Source organism: Doryrhamphus excisus, linkage group LG19 (genome assembly GCF_037039965.1).
Source record: "Doryrhamphus excisus strain RoL-2023G ecotype Guam linkage group LG19, RoL_Dexc_Guam_v1.1, whole genome shotgun sequence".
NCBI lineage: Eukaryota > Metazoa > Chordata > Actinopteri > Syngnathiformes > Syngnathidae > Doryrhamphus > Doryrhamphus excisus.
Genome location: NC_136375.1, coordinates 2,717,611 through 2,741,996, shown reverse-complemented (window position 1 = coordinate 2,741,996; position 24,386 = coordinate 2,717,611). Strand labels below are relative to the sequence as shown.

Here is a 24,386-nt window from a genome sequence, read left to right as displayed (position 1 = left end):
AGATGAAAAGGGCATCCTAACCGGATTATCATAATAACCGTGTATCGTACTAACGGAGCTAATTATATCATAAAAGACTAGAAATTTGCCGGGAAATGAAAATAGTATCGTAATAAGTAGTAATTCGTTTTAACCGATATCGATATAACGAGACTTTACTGCATATATTGTGTGTGTGTGTATGTATGTATCAGTATGCGGATCAAAAAGATCCGCTGTGGCAATTATAACGATCGATAGGGGAGTGGTTGCCACCCGGAGGGTTGAACGCGAGGGACAGGGGTTTTCTCTCTTCCTGTTTTGTGGTTGCGAGACGGCGTTCAGGTCTCACGTAGCAAAGAGTGCAAATTAATGTTTCCTAAGAGAATAAAGTTTTTTCCCAAATTCGACACCACGCCTCAGACTCCAGTTCTTCGGCGCTTCAATGTCAAATATTGACAATGGAAATCCAATATTGAACATCAACACCAGTATAGGAATTATTGGTATAGGTAGATCGGTATCGTAATACTCTGGTATCGCCTTCCCGGTGACGTCACAGGGGAAACAAACATGGCGTCTGGACAGCAGTGGGTGTTGGTTGAAATGGTGCAAGCCTTGTACGAGGTATTTCTTCCACTTTCTCCGACACATTATAGACACTATTCGTGTGTTTGACTGTATGTTATTAATGTGTCTTCTTGATAGTCGTCAGGAAGTATGTAGTCCTGCTACTGGTGCCAGTGGCGTCTTTTTGTGCCTTGTAACAAATAAGTTGTGCAGATACGTAAAAGTGCAGATAAGGTACACAAAAGTCTATCCCGCTTTTTATCCTGCTGTTATTTGAAGCAGTGATAAATGCGCTTTAATATGGAACGCCGACAAATGTGTGTTTAATAACTTGCAAGGAAGCGCCGCTTCTGTTTGAACAATTCCTTCTCGGCTTCCGTCAGTCTTGTACTTCCGTATTTACACTAGTGTATTCAAAAAGCTTTATTGAAAGAAAACTCTCTAAGTGGGTTAATGCTGTAAAATTATGAACAAAGACAACGAAAGCCCTAAAATTACTCTATGTTTTTATCTAATATATTTGATGTAATTTAGACAAGCCCTTTTTGATGTTTACATCTGTCTTACGATTTAATTTATCCTTATCACTGCAGTGATTTTCAACAACTGTGCCGCGGCACACAAATGTGCCGTGAGAAATCGTCAGGTGTGCCCTGAGGAATTATTCAATATCACTTTTTTTAAATTAACATGTAGTAATAATTTTCTGCAGATATTGTGTCATTGTCATTGGTGTAAAGACTGGCAGAGCAATGTAATATTCGTCCGTGTGGCAACACGTAGCTGATTGCCTCGTTCCTCTAATAGACTTAGTGATGCACGTGAGAGGTAGTGGTGACATTTTGTAACATTGTTGCTTAAATTAGTATGCGGATCAAAAGGATCTGCTGTGGTGAGTCCGTAATCAGGAAAAAAAACCTGAAAGAAGCAAATAATCTTGGTTATTGGTGTGCCGCAAATTTTTGCCAACGTAAAAAACTTGCCGTGGCTCAAAAAAGGTTGAAAAACGCTGATCTACTATGTAGCAAACACGTGTGAATACAGTCTGTAGTCTTATTGACAATCACTTTTTTTATATTAATAATTATAAATAATTATAAAATGCCTGTCTTCTTTAGGCCCCGTCATATCACCTCATTTTGGAAGGGATCCTCATTTTATGGATCATCAGACTTCTCTTCTCTAAAACCTACAGACTACACGAGACAAATAAACTCACGGAGAAGGTAACAATGCTTTATGTGTGTGTGTGTGTGTGTGTGAGTGTTTCCCTACTATTCATTCATTCATTCATTTTCTACCGCTTATCCTCACAATTTGGAGTGGCCCATTAACCTTAACATGCATGTTTTTGGAATGTGGGAGGAAACCGGAGTACCCGGAGAAAACCACGCACGGGGAGAACATGCAAACACATAGAGATGTCCGAGGGTGGAATCAAACGCGGTGTGGTTTGCAGCCCCCGACTATTCAGTGTTTATCAAATGACTGCAACCTATTTAAGTCGGTTGCGGCAGGGCCTATTTTACACTTTTTCTATTTTACGCTTATAATTCTAACAGTCCACCTTGAATTATTTGTCTAATTCAGGGTTGGGCAAACTACGGCCCGGGGGCCACATCCGGCCCGCCAAGTGTTTGAATACGGCCCGCCCAATCTTTCCAAAGTATTTCATTTAAACTCAACATACAACCTGGCATCATGGCCTGAGCCAACCTTTTGATGGTTTTATCAATTTCGTTTTTTGACATGGTCTGTTGTTTACAAAGTGCTCCTGAAAAAAGGGACACAATCACATAATAATAATAATAATTATTATTATTATTAGATTATTATAACTATTATTAGAACTATTATGATTATTATAATTATTATATTAATGCTAATTATTATATTAATTATATATAATATCATTGTTATATGTGCATATTTTACATAATAATATAATAATTATTATTTTTATTTTATTGTAATTATTATAATATTTTATTATTTTTAAAATATTTAAATATAAATATAAAATAATAAATAATAATAGCAGATTGCATGACAATTTTACAGATACAATAATACCAGGTGGACTGTTACGTGTAAAATATATAGTCTGCCCCCCCCCAGACCACATCAAACTACAAAGTTGAATTTTACAGTTTTTTGTTGTTTTTTGTTGTTTTTTACTGATTAAGACATCTGACTTATGTTAGTCATGTTGCATATGTTAAAAGTGGAACTACTTAGAAAGCACCTGGCGGGCCGGATTCAAAGGCTTGGTGTGCTGCATGTGGCCCCCGGGCCGTAGTTTGCCCACCCCTGGTTTAGCCAAAAGTCAAAGCCAAAAATGCCTGCAAAGTTTTATTAAAATGTAAACAATGTTATAGAACAATAGCCGCTGAAATAAAATAGTATATTGTCTTTAAAGAAATATAGAAAAAAAAATATTGCCGGGTTATTAGCGCCGTTAGCTCTTCTATCTCACGTAAACGTGGTTAATACCGTCTTTATACAGAAACCTTTCTACAGTCTTTTTCGCTGTTCACTCCCGCTATGCAGCCTCTCCTCCTCCGTATCGCCAAAGGGGTCTCCAATCGCTCGGCGTAGCAAAGGGGTGCTCCAAGCTAACAGCTGCTCCCGAGTGTAAACAATGGAATAAGAGGCAAGCTACAATGTAACTGCGGAAGTCTGGCATAAAAATGAGATGTCTGTTCATATCGTATAGCTGTAGCCTACGTTGGTATCAGTAATGAAGTACTGAACAATATTACTGTATCAGATATCGGTAAGATATTTGGATATTGTACTCTTCCAGGAAAAGGAGGATCTTATTGAGGAATGGCAGCCAGAACCTCTCGCTCCAACCCTTTCCGGAGATTCTACGTCCATGCCCTATGATGTCATCACAGGGTAAACACACTTTGTGATCTCACACTGAGAAATTATTACATTTTTAATATGTTCAATTTAAAAACCATATATATTAAAACAATAATTTCATTAAAAAAATACATAAAAAATAAAATGAAGTGTACAAATCTGCCCACACGCACAACCAAAACTTTAAATTATTATTATTTATTCTAAATTATTTAAATTATTTGTACAAATTACTGTTTACACTGTACATTGTTCATATTTGATGTCATCTATTTATTATTATTATTATTATTATTATTTATTATGGGGAGCCAGGCAATGACATTTTGTTTCAATTTCACTGCTGTGATATTATATCTATCTATCTAGCTAGCTAGCTGTCTAGCTAGCTAGCTATCTAGCTAGCTAGCTATCTATCTAGTTAGCTATCTAGCTAGCTAGCTCTCTAGCTGGCTCTCTATCTAGCTAGCTACCCAGCTGGCTCTCTATCTAGCTGGCTGTCTATCTGGCTATCCAGCTAGAGAGCTAGCTAGCTAGCTAGCTAGCTAGATAGATAGCTATCTAGCTGGCTCTCTATCTAGCTAGTTATCTAGCTGGCTCTTGATCTAGCTAGCTATCTAGCCGGCTGTCTATCTAGCTATCTAGCTGGCTTTGTAGCTGGCTCTCTGGTTTGCTATCTAGCTTGCTATCTAGCTATCTATCTAGCTATCTAGCTATCTCACTGGCTCTTTAGCTAGCTAGCTCTCTAGCTGGCTCTCTATCTAGCTAGCTCTCTAGCTGGCTCTCTAGGTAGCTCTCTAGCTGGCTCTCTATCTAGCTAGCTAGCTGGCTAAGTAGCTGGCTCTCTGGCCCCTTGTCTCGCTATCTATCTATCTATATAGCTATCTAGCTCGCTCGCTATCTAGCTCGCTATCTAGCTAGCTAGCTATCTAGCTATCTATCTAGCTATCTAGCTGGCTCTCTAGCTAGCTAGTTCTCTAGCTGGCTCTCTATCTAGCTAGCTCTCTAGCTGGCTCTCTATCTAGCTAGCTTTCTATCTAGCTAGCTCTCTAGCTGGCTCTCTAGCTAGCTCTCTAGCTGGCTCTCTATCTAGCTATGTAGCTGGCTCTCTATCTAGCTAGCTCTCTAGCTGGCTCTCTATCTAGCTATCTAGCTGGCTCTCTATCTAGCTAGCTCTCTAGCTGGCTCTCCAGCTATCTAGCTGGCTCTCTATCTGGCTAGCTCTCTATCTAGCTAGCTCTCTAGCTGGCTCTCTAGCTAGCTCTCTATCTAGCTATCTAGCTGGCTCGCTATCTAGCTAGCTCTCTAGCTGGCTCTCTAGCTATCTAGCTGGCTCTCTATCTAGCTAGCTCTCTATCTAGCTAGCGCTCTAGCTGGCTCTCTAGCTATCTAGCTGGCTCTCTATCTAGCTAGCTCTCTAGCTGGCTCTCTAGCTATCTAGCTGGCTCTCTATCTAGCTAGCTCTCTATCTAGCTAGCTCTCTATCTAGCTAGCTCTCTATCTAGCTAGCTCTCTATCTAGCTAGCTCTCTAGCTGGCTCTCTATCTAGCTATCTAGCTGGCTCTTTAGCTGGCTCTGTAGCTGGCTCTGTAGCTGGCTATGTAGCTGGCTATGTAGCTGGCTATGTAGCTACATGGCTCTCCGGCTCTCCGGCTCTCCGGCTCTCCGGCTCGAAATGATATTTAAACTATGAACACAACTATTGATTAATTTTTTTTGCCATGTTGATTTGAATTGTGAATGATTTATTTGATTCTCTATGTATTTCTTGTATTATTTTTCGAAGCTGCTGTTTGTTTTTTGTTTGATACGGTTCTACCTTGTAGCTTTGCACGCCAGGAAATTTTGGTTTGATGTCTGCTTTCAATTCCAGACCTCTCAGCCACAAAATGATAATCAATGGAAAAGAGTGCATTAACTTTGCATCGTTTAACTTCCTGGGTCTCCTGGGTAATGAGCGAGTAAAGGTCAGTATTTGAAATACTGTACGTTCACACGTTCTGATATAGTTCCTGTTTATAAAAACAATGTTCACATTGTCAAAGTAATGATACAGTATTTTTCCTTACTGCAGCAAAAGGCTCTGTCGTCACTGAAGAAATATGGTGTTGGAACATGTGGTCCGCGGGGCTTCTATGGAACTTTTGGTAGGAGATATTTGGGCACTTCAAGCACAATCGCTAACACATGCTAATAATAACGCTAATAAATTCCCTCGCGAGCCTTTACTACCATCTCATTGAGCGCGGTGTTTGTGTAGTCACTCATTTCCGCCTTTGTCACATTGACACAAGGCCGCCAAACAGCTGTCCTCGGCTATGCCTGCAGGTAAATCACTTGGGTCTTGTTGACAGAGCCATCTGCCAGGACTTGGAAGCTAAACTTACCATTCAAAATACCCTTTTCTTCCACCATTTGATTTAAATTCAAGTCTTCCTTAAATTTAATTATGAAATAAAATAAAAAAAATAATCAATCAAATTATAAATAAATTAATTACAAATGAATTAAATGATATAAGCTATTTTAAGAATGGTATAATATTGCATTTAAATTTATAAATTCTCTATATATGAAAATCAATTAAATATTTAAATATATTTTGTTTATAATATGCAATTAAATTTTAACTATTCATTCATTCCTTCATTTTCTACCGCTTATCCTCACGAGGGTCGCGGGGGATGCTGGAGCCTATCCCAGCTGTCTTTGGGCGGGAGGCGGGGTACACCCTGGACTGGTCATAAAAAATATTTAATTAAATGTAATATATATTTGATTTAAATTAAAATTTTACTTAAAGTAAATTATAAAATAAAAAATAATCAATCAAATTATAAATAAATTAATTACAAATTAATTAAATGATATAAACTATTTTAAGAATTGTATAATATTGCATTCAAATTTATAAATTCTTTATATAAGAAAATTAGTTAAATATTTAAATGTATTTTGTTATAATATGCAATTTAATTTTAATTATTCATTCATTCATTCATTTTCTACCGCTTATCCTCACGAGGGTCACGGGGGGTGCTGGAGCCTATCCCAGCTGTCTTCGGGCGAGAGGCAGACTGGTCATAAAAAATATTTAATTAAATATAATATATATTTGATTTAAATTAAAGTTTTACTTAAATTATAAAATAAAAAAATCTATCAAATTATGAATAAATAAATTACACATTAATTAAATGATATAAACTTTTAAGAATTGTATAATATTGCATTTAAATTTATAAATTAACTATATATGAAAATCAATTAAATATTTAAATATATTTTGTGTATAATATGCAATTTAATTTTAATTATTCTTTCATTCATTCATTTTCTACCGCTTATCCTCACAATGGTCGTGGGGGTGCTGGAGCCTATCCCAGCTGTCTTCGGGCGAGAGGCAGACTGGCCATAAAAAATATTTAATTAAATGTAATATATATTTGATTTAAATTAAAGTTTTCCTTAAATTATAAAATAAAAAAATCAATCAAATTATAAATAAATTAATTACAAATTAATTAAATGACATAAACTATTTTAAAAATTGTATAATATTGCATTAAAATTTATAAATTCTTTATATATGAAAATCAATTAAATATTTAAGTATATTTTGTGTATAATTTGCAATTTAATTTTACTTAATTTAATTTAATTACATTTAAGTAAATGCTTTATTAAATGTACTGTAAATGTAAAAGTACTCCATGTATATTCATTCATTCAATGAATTAAATGATATAAGCTATTTTAAGAATGGTATAATATTGCATTTAAATTTATAAATTCTCTATATATGAACATCAATTAAATATTTTAAAAAAGCATTAAAGAAGTATAAATATTTAAAGTTTTTTAAAGTTTATATATATAATATATTTTTTTATAGTAGAGAGCGAGGGAGAGAGGGAGAGAGAGAGAGAGAATTTTTAAAATCAATTAATAAATCATAAACACACATCTCGTGCGAGAGGCGGGGTGTGGCCAACCAATCACAAGGCACATATAGACAAACAACCATTCACACTCACATTCATACCTATGGACAATTTGGAGTCGCTAATTAACCTAGCATGTTTTTGGAATGTGGGAGGAAACCGGAGTACCCGGAGAAAACCCACGCATGCACGGGGAGAACATGCAAACTCCATGAATTAATATTAAATATAATAATATTATTTAATCAATATTAAATAGCAACTTAACACAAAGAACACCTTCATTTCTCTGAATTGTTTCCAGATGTTCACCTGGAGCTGGAGAGCAGGCTGGCTGCTTTCATGAAAACCGAAGAAGCCATCATCTACTCTTATGGCTTTGCCACCATTGCGAGTGCAATCCCCGCTTACTCGAAGAGGGGAGACATCATCTTTGTGTAAGACCTATGTGCGGTGCAGAGTATGTGCAGCAGTGGCCTGTTGACAAGTATCCTATCTCCATGGCAACGCTTCCATGTCTCCATGTGTTGCAGTGAAACTTACCAAACACACTCTATGCACTTGCTGGAGCCTATCCCAGTTGTCTTATCTGTAAAAGTGTCATACTATCTCTATGCACTTGTGTGTGATTTGTACTCAGGGACGAGTCTGCGTGTTTTTCCATCCAAAAAGGCCTTCAAGCATCCCGAAGCTTCATCAAGTACTTCAAGCACAATGACATGGAGGACTTGGAGAAGCTTCTCAAGGAACAAGAGTTGGAAGATCAGAAGGTTGCCATGCATGAGTAACACAGTAATTCAAGTAAAACTGCGTGTGCGTGTGCGTGTGCATGTACATGCCTAAAGCAACAAGATGTAGATCTGTGACCAAACTGTCAAAAAATGAAAGGATGCAATTGAATTTTATAAATTCTCTATATATGAAAATCAATTAAATATTTAAATATATTTTCTGTATAATATGCAATTTAATTGTAATTAATTAAATTTTATTTAATTACATTTAATTAAATACTTTATTAAAATAAATAAATATAAATATATTTTTTGTATAATATGCAATTTAATTTTAATTAATTTAATTACATTTAATTAAATACTTTATTAAATGTACTGTAAATGTAAAAGTACTCCATGTATGTATGTGTATATATCATTCATTCATTCATTCATTCATTTTCTACCGCTTATCCTCACGAGGGCCACGGGGGTGCTGGAGCCTATCCTAGCTGTCTCCGGGCGAGAGACAGGGTACACCCTGGACTGGTCATAAAAAATATTTAATTAAATGTAATATATATTTGGTTTAAATTAAAGTTTTACTTAAATTATAAAATAAAAAAATAATCAATCAAATTATAAATAAATTAATTACAAATGAATTAAATGATATAAGCTATTTTAAGAGTGGTATAATTTTGCATTTAAATTTATACATTCTCTGAATGAAAATGAAAATCAATTAAATATTTAAATATATTTTGTTTATAATATGCAATTTAATTTGAATTAATTTAATTTGATTACATTTAATTAAATACTTTATTAAATGTACTGTAAATTTAAAAGTACTCCATGTACATATGTATATATATCATTCATTCATTCATTCATTTTCTACCGCTTATCCTCACGAGGGTCGCGGGTATGCTGGAGCCTATCCCAGCTGTCTTCGGGCGAGAGACAGGGTACACCCTGGACTGGTCATAAAAAATATTTAATTAAATGTAATATATATTTGATTTAAATTAAAGTTTTACTTAAATTAAATTATAAAATAAAATAAAAAATAATCACTCAAATTATAAATAAATTAATTACAAATGAATTAAATGATATAAACTATTTTAAGAGTGGTATAATATTGCATTTAAATTTATAAATTCTCTATATATGAAAATCAATTAAATATTTAAATATATTTTGTTTAGAATATGCAATTTAATTTTTATTAATTTAATTTAATTACATTTAATTAAATACTTAATTAAATGTACTGTAAATGTAAAAGTACTCCATGTATATATGTGTATATATCATTCATTCATTCATTTTCTACCGCTTTTTCCTCACGAGGGTCGCGGGGGATGCTGGAGCCTATCCCAGCTGTCTCCGGGCGAGAGGCGGGGTACACCCTGGACTGGTCATAAAAAATATTTAATTAAATGTAATATATATTTGGTTTAAATTAAAATTTTACTTAAATTAAATTATAAAATAAAAAATAATCAAATTATAAATAAATTAATTACAAATGAATTAAATGATATAAGCTATTTTAAGAGTGGTATAATATTGCATTTAAATTTATAAATTCTCTATATATGAAAATCAATTAAATATTTAAATATATTTTGTTTATAATATGCAATTTAATTTTAATTAATTTAATTACAGAGACACGGTACACCCTGGACTGGTCATAAAAAATATTTAATTAAATGTAATATATATTTGATTTAAATTAAAGTTTTACTTAAATTATAAAATAAAATAAAAAAATAATCAATCAAATTATAAATAAATTAATTACAAATTAATTAAATGATATAAACTATTTTAAACTATATGCTAAGAAGTATGTATACGTTTCAAGAAAAAAAAATAGCCTGCATCTCTGCTTTATGATTTACTTGTTTATAGACCTGACTAGAACTGACCACGTTAAATGAATTTCTGCAATATACTGTAGGATTCAATGTTGTTAAATGATTTGTTTTCATAGTTTGAGCATAGAAGACCTGATTATGACTTTCTTAATGCTGTTTTTACCATTATTATTATTACACAAATTTACCACTTCCACATGGAATGAGAGGAGTTACTTTACGTTACTTTTTAGTCGTCAATTAACCTACTATGCATGTTTTTGGAACGTGTGAGGAAACTTTCGACTTTTTTCTTTGAATATTTTGAATTCTTGTGAAATTACTGCTGATTTTATGTTCACTTTTTGCTGTTGTTTTTTTCTTTATTCTTATTATTTTTCTTTTTACAATGTGCTTTGGGCCAATAAGAAACAACAACCATGAACTGCAAATGGAACCCGGGCTGCATTTTGGTAGAAAATGGAGTGAATGATGTATGTACTACTGCATGTACATAAAAGGTACTAATACTGTCCTGTTTATGTTGCAGAACCCTCGTAAAGCTCGAGTGACTCGCAAGTTCATCGTAGTAGAAGGACTGTACATCAACACTGCTGACATTTGTCCTCTTCCTGAATTGGTAAACACAACATTCATTCATTCATTTTCTACTGCTTGAGTGCTGGAGCCTATCCCAGCTGTCTTCGGGCGAGAGGCGGGGTACACCCTGGACCGGTCGCCAGCCAATCACAGGGCACATATAGACAAACAACCATTCACACTCACATTCATACCTATGGACAATTTGGAGTCGCTAATTAACCTAGCATGTTTTTTTGGGATGTGGGAGGAAACTGGAGAACCCGGGAGAAAACCCACGCATGCACGGGGAGAACATGCAAACTCCACACAGAGATTGCCGAGGGTGGGGAAAGACAAAATAAGAAGCCAAAAAGTTACCACTTCCACACAAAATAGGAGGAGAACTGATTCATTTTCTACCGCTTATCCTCTCACGAGGGTCGCGGGGATGCTGGAGCCTATCCCAGCTGTCTTCGGGCGAGAGGCGGGGTACACCCTGGACTGGTGGCCAGCCAATCACAGGGCACATATAGACAAACAACCATTCACACTCACATTCATACCTATGGACAATTTGGAGTCGCTAATTAACCTAGCATGTTTTTGGAATGTGGGAGGAAACCGGAGTACCCGGAAAAAAAACATGCATGCACGGGGAGAACATGCAAACTCCACACAGAGAATGGCCGAGGGTGGGATTGAACCCTGGTCTCCTAGCTGCGAGGTCTGCGTGCTAACCACTAGATCACCATGCAGCCCTAAAACACAACATTAATTCATTTTCTACCGCTTTTTCCTCACGATGGTCGCGGGGGGTGCTGGAGCCTATCCCAGCTGGGTACACCCTGGACCGGTCGCCAGCCAATCACAGGGCACATATAGACAAACAACCATTCACACTCACATTCATACCTTAATTAACCTAGCATGTTTTTGGAATGTGGAAGGAAACCGGAGTACCCGGAAAAAAAACATGCATGCACGGGGAGAACATGCAAACTCCACACAGAGAATGGCCGAGGGTGGGATTGAACCCTGGTCTCCTAGCTGCGAGGTCTGCGTGCTAACCACTAGACCACCATGCAGCCCTAAACACAACATGAAAACCTTAAAAACAGCTCTGATACCCAAACCGATCAACAGCTGGAGGTGTGTTAGGGCGTGAAAATCAAGCGCTCCTTTTCTTCCTGTTAGTGATGCACTTCCCCTGAGCTCACTTGCAATGAAAAAAAAAACATGATTATTTGCACTATGACCCATTTATCATTGCACTAAAATTAATATATCTGCAATATGTCTTCTCCTGTGCATTACTATGTGTATATTTTGGATATCTTGTATATATTTTGTTAAATTGTCATTTTTACTCTACTTTTGTATACTTTTTTTAACTTGACTACTGCACTGAAAGGAGAAGCTCTCCAATCTCGTTGTACATCTTGTATAACGACAATAAAGGCCATTCCATTCCATTAATGTTATCGTTAAAACATCTGCCTTTTTTGTCTCCAGGTGAAACTAAAGTACAAGTACAAGGTGCGGATTTTCCTGGAGGAGAGCATGTCTTTTGGCGTCTTGGGAGAGCATGGCCGTGGAGTCACAGAGCACTTTGGAGTGAATGTGAGTAAGCTGGATTGGTCTTTTTGTCGTTATGTTTATGGACTAGCATAAGGAACCATATGATTGATGTGAGGTCTAATTGTTCACCAATGATGAATATTAGATATGACCATTTCTGAGCCTGGTGACATCATCAAATGCAAACTGGATGAGTGAATGTACTCCCATCACAAACCCAATATGCCTTTATCTCGAACCGTTGCTACATTTGCTACGTTCAAGTATGCTGGAAATTACACTAAAGTAACACCGTTTAAAGCAGGGGTCTCAAACTCAATTTACCTGGGGGGCCACTGGAGCTAGGGTCTGGGTGAGGCTGGGCCGCATTGGGTTAAAAAAATCCAAAACGCATTTATTAAAAACAGAAAAATAAATATGCCTTTGCTTCCGCTACACCCTACACTTTTTCAGTGCTTTGGTTCCGGTTTTCCATGTTTTCCATAAAACATTCCACTGTTCTTAAATACCTTAATTTTTATTTACTACACAAAATAAGATGAACAATAAATAAACAAATCAAAATATTCATAAAATATAATATAAATAAATAAATTAGTATATAATATAATATAAATAAATTAGTAATAAATTAGTAATAACATTAAAAAATTATTTATAAAACACAAAATAAAATGAAAAATAAATAAACAAATCAAAATATTCATAAAATATAATATAAATAAATAAATTAGTATATAATATTTTATTTTTATAAAATTATTAATAAATAAATAAAATAATAAAGCAGCAAATAAGAACAACTTAAGAAACCACATATAGTTGGTGGGTGGAGAAATGATTTTTTTTCAGATTCAAATGAACAGTATTATGTCAGGAATGTCAGGAATTTGGTACAGTAATCTCTCGTTTATCACAGTTAATTGGTACCAGGCCTGATCGTGATAAGTGAATTTCCACTAAGTAGAATTCCTAATTTATAAATGGCATATTTTTGTACAAAAAAAACCTGTTTACAAACTTACAAATAATTTTTTTTTCCAACATGAAATAACCCCCATAGTCACCTTTCCACTCGTAATGGAATATTTTTGCCTAAAAACCTGTTTATAACCTTCTAAATCAGGGGTCTCAAACTCAATTTACCTGGGGGGCCACTGGACCTAGGGTCTGGGTGAGGCTGGGCCGCATTGGGTTAAAAAAAAAAAAAAACGCATTTATTAAAAACAGAAAAATAAATATGCCTTTGCTTCTGCTACACCCTACACTTTTTCAGTGCTTTGGTTCAGGTTTTCCATGTTTTCCATAAAACATTCCACTGTTCTTAAATACCTTAATTTTTATTTACTACACAAAATAAGATGAACAATAAATAAACAAATCAAAATATTCATAAAATATAATATAAATAAATAAATTAGTATATAATATAATATAAATAAATTGGTAATAAATTAGTAATAACATTAAACATTTTTTATAAAACACAAAATAAAATGAAAAATAAATAAACAAATCAAAATATTCATAAAATATAATATAAATAAATAAATTACTATATAATATTTTATTTGTATAAAATTATTAATAAATAAATAAAATAATAAAGCAGCAAATAAGAAAAACTTAAGAAACCACATATAGCTGGTGAGTGGAGAATTTTTTTTTTTCCAGATTCAAATGAACAGTATTATGTCAGGAATGTCAGGAATTTGGTACAGTAATCTCTCGTTTATCACAGTTAATTGGTACCAGGCCTGATTGTGATAAGTGAATTTCCACTAAGTAGAATTCCTAATTTATAAATGGCATATTTTTGTTCAAAAAAACCTGTTTACAAACTTACAAATATATATTTTTTTCAACCTGAAATAACCCCCATAGTCACCTTTCCACTCGTAATGGAATATTTTTGCCTAAAAACCTGTTTATAACCTTCTAAGTCAGGGGTCTCAAACTCAATTTACCTGGGGGGCCACTGGACCTAGGGTCTGGGCCGCATCAGGTTTTCCCAAAAAAAACAAAAAACGCATTTATTAAAAACAGAAAAATGAACAAACTTAAATATAACTAAAGCTCTGATAAAACATTCCACTGTTCTCAAAAATCTTACTTTTTATTTTTCTACACAAAATAAGATGAAAAATAAATAAACAAATCAAGAATAAAGAAAATCAATCAGTAATAAATAAATATAATATTAATAATAATAAAAACTTAAGAAACCACATATAGTTGGTGGGTATACAAATGTTTTTTTTCAGATTAAAATGAACAAAGCATTATTAGAGCCCTGTAGACATGACAAAACACAACTATAGTCACATTTATACTCTTTTTATTTACAACATATTGCGCAACTGCAGGGTCTTGAGACACATGCTAACTCGCAAACTAGAGAGCTAGCGACCTAAACGGTAGCCTTCAAGTTATTTCCTTTAAACTTAAATAGCCAAAAACTTACCACTTCCACACGGATAGGGAGGATAACTATTAACAGTTATTTAACCTTTAACATGAACATTAATCAAACGTAATAATTTTTTCTATATCAAACTTGCATGGGCCGCACTAACATTAAACTTTCATATCAAGGCCGGGGCCTCAAACTAGTGTCCTGCGGACCACATTTGGCCCGCGGGCCGCGTGTTTGAGACCCTTGTTCTAAATAATTTATTTAACATTATTAGAGCCCTTTAGACATGAAATAACACCGCTATAGTCGTTACAGTTATGATGTCAAATATAGAAGACAAAATATATGCAAATGAGACATCAGACTCCTGTAAATTCCAGTGTATAAAGCGCTACTTTTTCTTTTCTAACTTTGACCCCTGCGGCTAATGTAAAGTAAAGTATAAGTCATTCAAAAAATTCTAGGCTTTTCTGCTTCAGAAAATAATTAAGAAGCACTGCTCTAAAGGTATACCTCAGAAATATACAAACATGTACCAATACAAGTTTAAAATGAAAAACAAACCCAACATTTTTACATTTTCCTATAAGGCATCACACCTGAGAAACATTCATTGGGGCGTTGCAATGACATCAGCCTCCCTCTGGGTTTTGGGCTCCAGATGCTCTGGCTCCCTTTGGTGGCACAATCTACCATTTCCGATGCTTTTTGTGTTTTCTGCCAATGACATTTTGATTTATTAATTTTTATATTTTAGAAAAATAGAGTGCAGCCGCAAAATATGACACATGCAGGACTTAGAAACTATTTTTACATAAGGCATCGTCTCATGATGATTAAACTTAATATTGTATATTCCATGTATGCTAGCATGTCTTTCATGTGCTTTTGGTGCAGATAGAAGACATTGACCTGATCAGTGCCAACATGGAGAACGCTGTGGCTTCCATTGGAGGCTTCTGCTGCGGACGGTCTTTTGTGATAGACCACCAGGTAAGTACGTAATAACGTGTAATATGTATAGAATGTATATAATCATTACTAGTCATTACAGCAGCGGTGTCCAAAGTGCAGCCCGTAGGCCAATTCTGGCCTGTGGCTGTTTTGTTATTGGTTCACAGCACATTCTAAAAAATATAAGTTAACAACAAAACAATAAAAACCCGGAAAAAAAAGTCATAATGTTAATAAAGTTGGAATTTTGCTAAATTTGATTGCGGAAAAAGTCAAAGTATAAGGGCAATAAAGTCATCATGATGAGAAGAAAACTTACAAGAAAAAAGTCAAAATACAGTAAAGTCTCGTTATATCGATATTCTCGGGAGTCGGAAAAAATACCGATATAAGCGGACTATCCATATATCCGATCCTGCGCCAAACTGCATTAAAAGTGGGCGGATCTTTGATCATGTAATTTTCTCCTTGAGTTCATGGATTGCGTATCTAGCATGCTTTTGTACTACAATACATTTTGTACTACAGTAAATAAAAATAAACTTACGCTGTAGTGATTACCGGTTACCGGGACATAATTCACCCGGAACTATCGATAGGGAAGGTGTTGCCACCCAGAGGGGTAGGCGCGAGGGACTGTGTGTGCTGCACTCTGGTGGTGGAAGTGTGAAAAATAAAGTTGACTGGAAGCAGCCGTTCGTCGTGTTCTTTTTTGGTATTGAAATCCTTAAGCAAAGATTGATTTAAGCTGCTTTTGTATCGATATAAGCAGACCAAATTGGCTGGCGGGAGATGAAAAGGGCATCGTAGTAACCGGATTATCATAATAACCGGGTATCGTACTAACGGAGCTAATTATATCATAAAAGACTAGAAATTTGCCGGGAAATGAAAATAGTATCGTAATAAGTAGTAATTCGTTTTAACCGATATCGATATAACGAGACTTTACTGTAGTTGGAAAAAAAAAACAGCAGAATTGGTGTAAACTGATGTCATTTTACAGAGTTGAGAAAAAACGTTGTTGAGGAAAATAATATTATTTTATTAGCATATGGTGTAGTTTAGTAGCACGTAGTTGAAATATTACCTTTTTTTAAAAAAAATGTATTATGAGAAACAAAACTTGTTCCTTATTCCTTACTCCTTATTTCTAAAATCACAAATACTTCAACTTGCTGATATAGTTCATCTTCAAACAGCTGAAATAATGCATAAGGCTAAAAATAACCAATTATCTAAAAATGTCATCCAATACTTCTCTACAAGAGAGGAGAAATATGATCTCAGGGAAGAAGTACATTTGAAACACTTCTATGCTAGGACTACGTTATGCTAGCCATAGCATTTCAGTATGTGGAATCAAACTATGGAATGGATTGAGTAAGGAAATCAAACAATGCACAACGATGAGCCAATTCAAGAAACAATACAAGCAGTTGATGTTTGCTAAATACAAGGATGAAGAGTCTTGAACCAGTCATGATGTGCTATATATATCACTATATTGACACTTACTATGGTACACATTGTGTCATTGTAAATAAAAAAAAAACAAATAAAATTAATAAAACTGTAACTTGTGGACTTCCAAAGTCGTTGCTGAATATTTGTTGTTCCTAACCCGAAATGTGATGATTTATAATTCAGCGGCTGTCCGGCCAAGGCTATTGTTTCTCTGCGTCGCTGCCTCCCATGCTAGCTGCCGCAGCCATAGAGGCCCTTAACATCATGCAAGAGAATCCTGGTATGATTTTTTTTTTATTTCTGCCATCTTTACCTTTTACAGTCTCTATAAAGCTGTCTCGTCTTTTCCTCTGATTTTTGACTGAAAGTCCATTTTGTTTTCTTTTTCCAGACATTTTTGTTGTTTTGAGGGACAAATGCAAACGTGTTTACAAAGCATTAAACGGGTAAGTTTTCTTCCCTGACTTGGTTTCCTAGTAGAAGATGGTCAAAAAGCTACTTTGTTGATTAGCAACTTTGTGTGGAATTCGCTATTAAAAAATAAAAATTACTTAAATAAAACTAAAATAATAATTACATATGAATAAATAGGACTTAATAAAAGGGTAAAAAATAATTACAAATAAATAAGAATAAAATTGACATAAAGGGGACCTCTTATGCTAATTTTTCGATCTTTTTTATTGAGTTGTCTCCTATGGAGCAGCTACACACAATAACCCACACAGAAAACATTTTAGATCTTAGTTCTTGTAGAACATGGTCAAAAAGCTACTTTCTTCATTAGCAACTTTGTGTGGAATTCGCTGTTAAAAAATAAAAATGACTTAAATAAAACTAAAATAATAATTACAAATAAATAAAAATGACTTAATAAAAAGTAAAAAAATTACAAATAAATATGAATAAAATTGACTTAAAGGGGACCTCTTATGCTCATTTTTTCGACATTTTGTATTGAGTTGTTGTGGAATTCGCGGTTAAAAAATAAAAATGACTTAAATAAAACTAAAAAAATACAAATACATTCAAATGATTTAATAAAACAGTAAAATAATATTTCAAATAAATATGAATACAATTTACTTAAAATGAGCATAAGAGGTCCCTTATGCAAATTTTTCAACTTTTTGTATCGCGTTGTTGTCTCCTATAGAGCAGCTACACACAATAACCCGCGCATAAAACATTTTAGCTTTTTGTTCTTGTAGAACATGGTCAAAAAGCTACTTTCTTGATTCTCAACTTTGTATGGAATTTGCTGTTAAAAAATAAAAATGACTTAAATAAAACTAAAAAAATATTACAAATAAATACAAATGACTTAATAAAAGTTAAAGAAATTACAAATAAATATGAATAAAATTGACTTAAAGGGGACCTCTTATGCTCATTTTTTTGACCTTTTGTATTGAGTCGTTGTGGAATTCGCAGTTAAAAAATAAAGAGGACTTAAAACTAAAAAATATTTCAAATAAATATGAATAAAATTTACTTAAAATGAGCATAAGAGGTCCCTTATGCAAATTTTTCAACTTTTTGTATCGCGTTGTTTCCTGTAGAGCAGCTACACACAATAACCCGCACATAAAACATTTTAGATGTTTGTTCTTGTAGAACATGGTCAAACAGAACATGGTCAAAAAGCTACTTTTTTGATTAGCAACTTTGTGTGGAATTCGCTGTTAAAAAATAAAAATGACTTAAATAAAACTAAAAAAAATAAAAATAATTACAAACAAATACAAATGACTTAATAAAACAGGAAAAAAATATTACAAACAAATATGAATAAAATGTACTTAAAATGCGCATACGAGGTCCCTTATGCTCATTTTTCAACTTTTTGTATCGCGTTGTTGTCTCCTATAGCGCAGCTACACACAATAACCCGCACATAAAACATTTTAGATGTTTGTTCTTGTAGAACATGGTCAAAAAGCTACTTTCTTGATTAGCAACTTTTTGTGGAATTTGCTGTTAAAAAATAAAAATGACTGAAATAAAACAAAAAAAAAATAATAATTACAAATACAAATGACTTAATAAAACAGTAAAAAATTATTACAAATATGAATAAAATGTACTTAAAATGCGCATACGAGGTCCCTTATGCTCATTGAAAAATAAAAATGACTTAAATAAAACTAAAAAAATAAATACAAATGACTTAAAACGCTAAAAAATTATTACAAATAAATATGAATAAAAATTACTTTCAACTTTTTGTATTGCGTTGTTGTCTCCTATAGAGCAGCTACACACAATAACCCGCACATAAAACCTTTTAGATGTTTGTTCTTGTAGAATATGGTCAAAAAGCTACTTTCTTGATTAGCAACTTTGTGTGGAATTCGCTGTTAAAAAAATAAAAATGACTTAAATAAAACTAAAAAAAATACAAACAAATACAAATGACTTAATAAAACGGTAAAAAAAATTATTACAAATAAATATGATTAAAATTTACTTAAAATGAGCATAAATGAGCAACTTTCTTGATTAGCAACTTTGTGTGGAATTCGCTGTTAAAAAATAAAAATGACTTAAATAAAACTAAAAAAATTACAAATAGATGTTTGTTCTTGTAGAACATGGTCAAATAGCTACTTTCTTGATTAGCAACTTTGTGTGGAATTCGCTGTTAAAAAAATAAAAATGACTTAAATAAAACTAAAAAAAAATACAAATAAATACAAATGACTTAATAAAACGGTAAAAAATTATTACAAATAAATATGATTAAAATTTACTTAAAATGAGCATAAATGAGCAACTTTCTTGATTAGCAACTTTGTGTGAAATTTGCTGTTAAAAAATAAAAATGACTTAAATAAAACTAAAAAAATTACAAATAGATGTTTGTTCTTGTAGAACATGGTCAAAAAGCTACTTTCTTGATTAGCAACTTTGTGTGGAATTTGCTGTTAAAAAATAAAAATGACTTAAATAAAACTTTAAAAAATTACAAATAAATACAAATGACTTAATAAAACGGTAAAAAAAATTATTACAAATAAATATGAATAAAATTTACTTAAAATGAGCATAAATGAGCAACTTTCTTGATTAGCAACTTTGTGTGGAATTTGCTGTTAAAAAATAAAAATGACTTAAATAAAACTAAAAAAATTACAAATAAATACAAATGACTTAATAAAACGGTAAAAAAAATTATTACAAATAAATATGAATAAAATTTACTTAAAATGAGCATAAATGAGCAACTTTCTTGATTAGCAACTTTGTGTGAAATTCGCTGTTAAAAAATAAAAATGACTTAAATAAAACTAAAAAAATTACAAATAGATGTTTGTTCTTGTAGAACATGGTCAAAAAGCTACTTTCTTGATTAGCAACTTTGTGTGGAATTTGCTGTTAAAAAATAAAAATGACTTAAATAAAACTAAAAAAAATTACAAATAAATACAAATGACTTAATAAAACGGTAAAAAAAATTATTACAAATAAATATGAATAAAATTTACTTAAAATGAGCATAAATGAGCAACTTTCTTGATTAGCAACTTTGTGTGGAATTCGCTGTTAAAAAATAAAAATGACTTAAATAAAACTAAAAAAATTAATAATAAATACAAATGACTTAATAAAACGGTAAAAAAATTATTACAAATAAATATGAATAAAATTTACTTAAAATGAGCATAAATGAGCAACTTTCTTGATTAGCAACTTTGTGTGGAATTCGCTGTTAAAAAAATAAAAATGACTTAAATAAAACAAAAAAAATTACAAATAAATACAAATGACTGAATAAAACGGTAAAAAATTATTACAAATAAATATGAATAAAATTTACTTAAAATGAGCATAAATGAGCAACTTTCTTGATTAGCAACTTTGTGTGGAATTTGCGGTTAAAAAAATAAAAATGACTTAAATAAAACTAAAAAAAATTACAAATAAATTCAAATGACTTAATAAAACGGTAAAAAATTATTACAAATAAATATGAATAAAATTTACTTAAAATGAGCATAAATGAGCAACTTTCTTGATTAGCAACTTTGTGTGGAATTCGCTGTAAAAAATAAAAATGACTTAAATAAAACTAAAAAAAATTACAAATAAATACAAATGTCTTAATAAAACGGTAAAAAATTATTACAAATAAATATGAATAAAATTTATTTAAAATAAGAGGTCCCTTATGCTCATTTTTCAACTTTTTGTATCGCGTTGCTGTCTCCTATAGAGCAGCTACACACAATAACCTGCACAGAAAACATTTTAGATATTTTTTTTGTTGCATCTTCACAGTAAAATAAAGTTAGATGAATAAAAGAAGGATAAAAAGATATTCTTTTAGCTTTTCCTCACACAGCAGCAATCACTCCATCAAATAGAAGGAGGTTCCTGTGATGCTGAAAAGCTGTCGTATTTTGTCGTGCTGCAGAATTCCGGGGTTGAAGTTAATGGGAGTGCAGTTTGCTCCAGCTCTTCACTTGCAGCTGGAGAGGAGTTCCGGCTCTCGAGAGTCAGACATGCAGCTTCTGCGCTCCATTGTCGACTATGTGAGTTCAATGCATCGCACAATGAAAACATATCCAAAATGTACACGCATGAAGTACACATTGAGTGTTCAGTGTCTCATAGTTTCTATGTGTTGGGTGTTAGTGTATGGAAAGGCAGGTGGCGGTGACCCTCGCTCGCTACCTTGAAAAAGAAGAGCGATATCTTCCTCCACCCAGGTAAGATCCATCTTTACACGGTACTGCTGTAGTATTCTCACTACACTCCTATTTTGTGTTGCAGTTGTGTATTTTGTTAAAGTACATAACACAATCAAATAGGGCAATTTTTGTATAGTAACGTTGGACACATTCTTCCATGATGCAGTACACAGTCGGTACCCATCGCATTCACTTTTAGCAACTTTGTGTGGAATTCACCATTAAAAAATAGAAATGACTTAAATAAAACTTAAATAAAAAATATTTACAAATAAATAAAAACTAGTTAATAATAGACTGTTAAAAATATTTACAAATAAATATGAATAAAATTTACTTAAATTGGACCTATTCTGCTCATTTTTTTACCTTTTGTATCGAGTTGACTCCTATAGAGCAGCTACACACAATAACCCGCACATAAAACATTTTAGATCTTAGTTCTTGTAGACCATGGTCAAAAAGCTACTTTCTTGATGAGCAACTTTGTGTGGAATTTGCTGTTAAAAATAACTTCAAAATGAAAATGAAATAAAAATGATTGAAATAAAATGACCATTGTAAAATGTGGGTCCCAGGTTGACACCAGTTGCAAACCACTGCTGGTAGAAGACCACAAGTTCCCTTATTTTTTCGGAAAATTACCTTTTCTGTATATAAAAGTATATATATATATATATTATATATATATGTATATAAAAGTATATACATTAAAAATGAATGAAAAAATAACGTTTTTTTTTTAGTTTATATATATATATATTATTAGGTTTATATATATATATATATATATATAATTTTTTTTCTTAGTTTTTTGGAAAAGGACTTTTATTTCAAATGCAAATGTTGACAGGTATGGTTGTGTGATATACTTTTATATATGTATATAAAAGTATATATATATATTATATTTACATATATATGTATATAAAAGTATATACATTAAAAAAGTATAAATATTTAAAGGTTTTTAAAGTTTATATATATTTTATATATTTTTTTTTGAGTTTTTTTTTTTTGGGGGGGGTGACCTTTATTTTAAATGCAAATGTTGACAGGTATGGTTGTGTGATATAATTTTATATATGTATATAAAAGTATCGTATAGTACTTTTATATATGTTTATAAAAGTATATATATATTATTTACATATATATAAAGTATAAATAAATAAAAGTATAAATATTTAAAGATTTTTAAAGTTTATATATATATTTTTAGGTTTATATATATATATATAGTTTTTTCAAAGTATATATATATAGAGAGAGAGAGAAAAAAAACTTAAAAAATATATATATGAACTTTAAAAACTTTAAATATAATTTTTTTATACATAATATATATTAATATAATTTAATATATGTAATATAATACATATCTTTTTATTTAAATAGAAATGTATTTTTTATATTTTATTTATATATATATTATATCAATGCATAGTATATATTTTTTCATTATTTCATTGTATTTTGGATTCATATTTGGTATGAATGAATGTTCAAAGTACGCGTGGTACCAGTTTTGCCAATGGAAAAGCATGAGTAGTAAATAGAGCCAAGTGGGTACTGTGCAGTGGAAAAGGTAGCCACACACACACACACACACACACACACACACACACACACTGTCCACTGTGAGTAAGTGTGATGTCTTGTGTCGTCAGCATCCGTGTGGTGGTGACCGTTGAGCACACAGAGGAGGACATCCACAAGGCCGTGTCGTGCATCCAGGAGGCAGCTGTGGCGCTTCTTCAATGAACGCATGAAGGTGTCGTTCTTTGGAGGTGTGGAACGTGTGGAAGCGCCATCGTGAGCACTGCTCATTCTTATTTTTTCTTCCATTTAAGTGTCCTTAAATGTTACACACATCAAACTGTTGACTGTCAGTAATAAAATCCAACATTCCTTAAGTGGTGCTGATGTTTATTTGACATGAATGAGTACATTCATTATTAGAACACCCCGTGACAACATTGTTTTTCAAGATCTACAAATGTATTTGAAATAAAAATTCAGGTGGTATATCTAATGTGAAATGTAAGATTTCCACCAATGGGAAAAATGGCACAGAAAATATGGACAATTATGGAATATGTGACATTTTTAGAAAAGTCCTGACAGACTACTTGTCCTAGATCAGTCTTTCCCAAAGTGAGAGCTGCTGCCCCCTGGTGGGCTGTAATGGTACTGCAGGTGGGCCATGAGCGGTCATTAAAAATATAATTCATATTTTTATAAAAATTTATTTATATTTCACACAAAAAATATTAGTTTTAAAATTATTTTTATTGTAAAATATTTATTACACATATAAAATAAAAAATAATATAATAAATAATATTTATAGGCCTAAGTAATAACCTATTGAGTGTTATTGACCTGTCACAATATTTTAGGAACCCTCGGCCATCTCTGTGTGGAGTTTGCATGTTCTTCCCGTGCATGCGTGGGTTTTTTCCAGGTACTCCGGTTTCCTCCCACATTCCAAAAACATGCTAGGCTAATTAGCGACTCCAAATTGTCCATAGGTATGAATGTGAGTGTGAATGGTTGTTTGTCTATATGTGCCCTGTGATTGGCTGGCCACCAGTCCAGGGTGTACCTCGCCTCTCGCCCAAAGACAGCTGGGATAGGCTCCAGCACCCCCCGCAACCCTCGTGAGTTATTAGCCCATATTTCCACACAATAAGTAAGATATGGTAGAACCATAGAGCAATAAAGTGTGTGGAGTGATTTCT

At 32.7% G+C, this 24,386-nt stretch overlaps 1 protein-coding gene across 1 annotated transcript; it reads left to right on the top strand.

Moving 5' to 3' along the window:
• The first annotated feature begins 435 nt into the window (after positions 1 to 435).
• sptlc1 (serine palmitoyltransferase, long chain base subunit 1) lies at positions 436 to 23,558 on the top strand. Its single transcript, XM_058057624.2, has 15 exons — positions 436 to 606; positions 1,668 to 1,775; positions 3,356 to 3,450; positions 5,294 to 5,387; positions 5,495 to 5,567; positions 7,669 to 7,801; positions 8,005 to 8,134; positions 10,502 to 10,591; positions 12,046 to 12,153; positions 15,425 to 15,520; positions 17,132 to 17,228; positions 17,340 to 17,394; positions 21,366 to 21,483; positions 21,587 to 21,660; positions 23,313 to 23,558. The coding sequence occupies exons 1-15, from the start codon at positions 553 to 555 to the stop codon at positions 23,404 to 23,406; spliced, it is 1,419 nt and encodes a 472-aa protein (XP_057913607.2). The 5' UTR covers positions 436 to 552; the 3' UTR covers positions 23,407 to 23,558.
• The last annotated feature ends 828 nt before the right edge of the window (positions 23,559 to 24,386 follow it).

Bases quoted from the DNA above. Each gene is read 5' to 3' on its own strand.
- sptlc1 (XM_058057624.2), top strand. From the start codon at position 553: ATGGCGTCTGGACAGCAGTGGGTGTTGGTTGAAATGGTGCAAGCCTTG. The intron at 1,776-3,355 runs GTAACAATGCTT...GTACTCTTCCAG, and splicing joins CAAATAAACTCACGGAGAAG to GAAAAGGAGGATCTTATTGA. The intron at 5,388-5,494 runs GTCAGTATTTGA...TCCTTACTGCAG, and splicing joins TGGGTAATGAGCGAGTAAAG to CAAAAGGCTCTGTCGTCACT.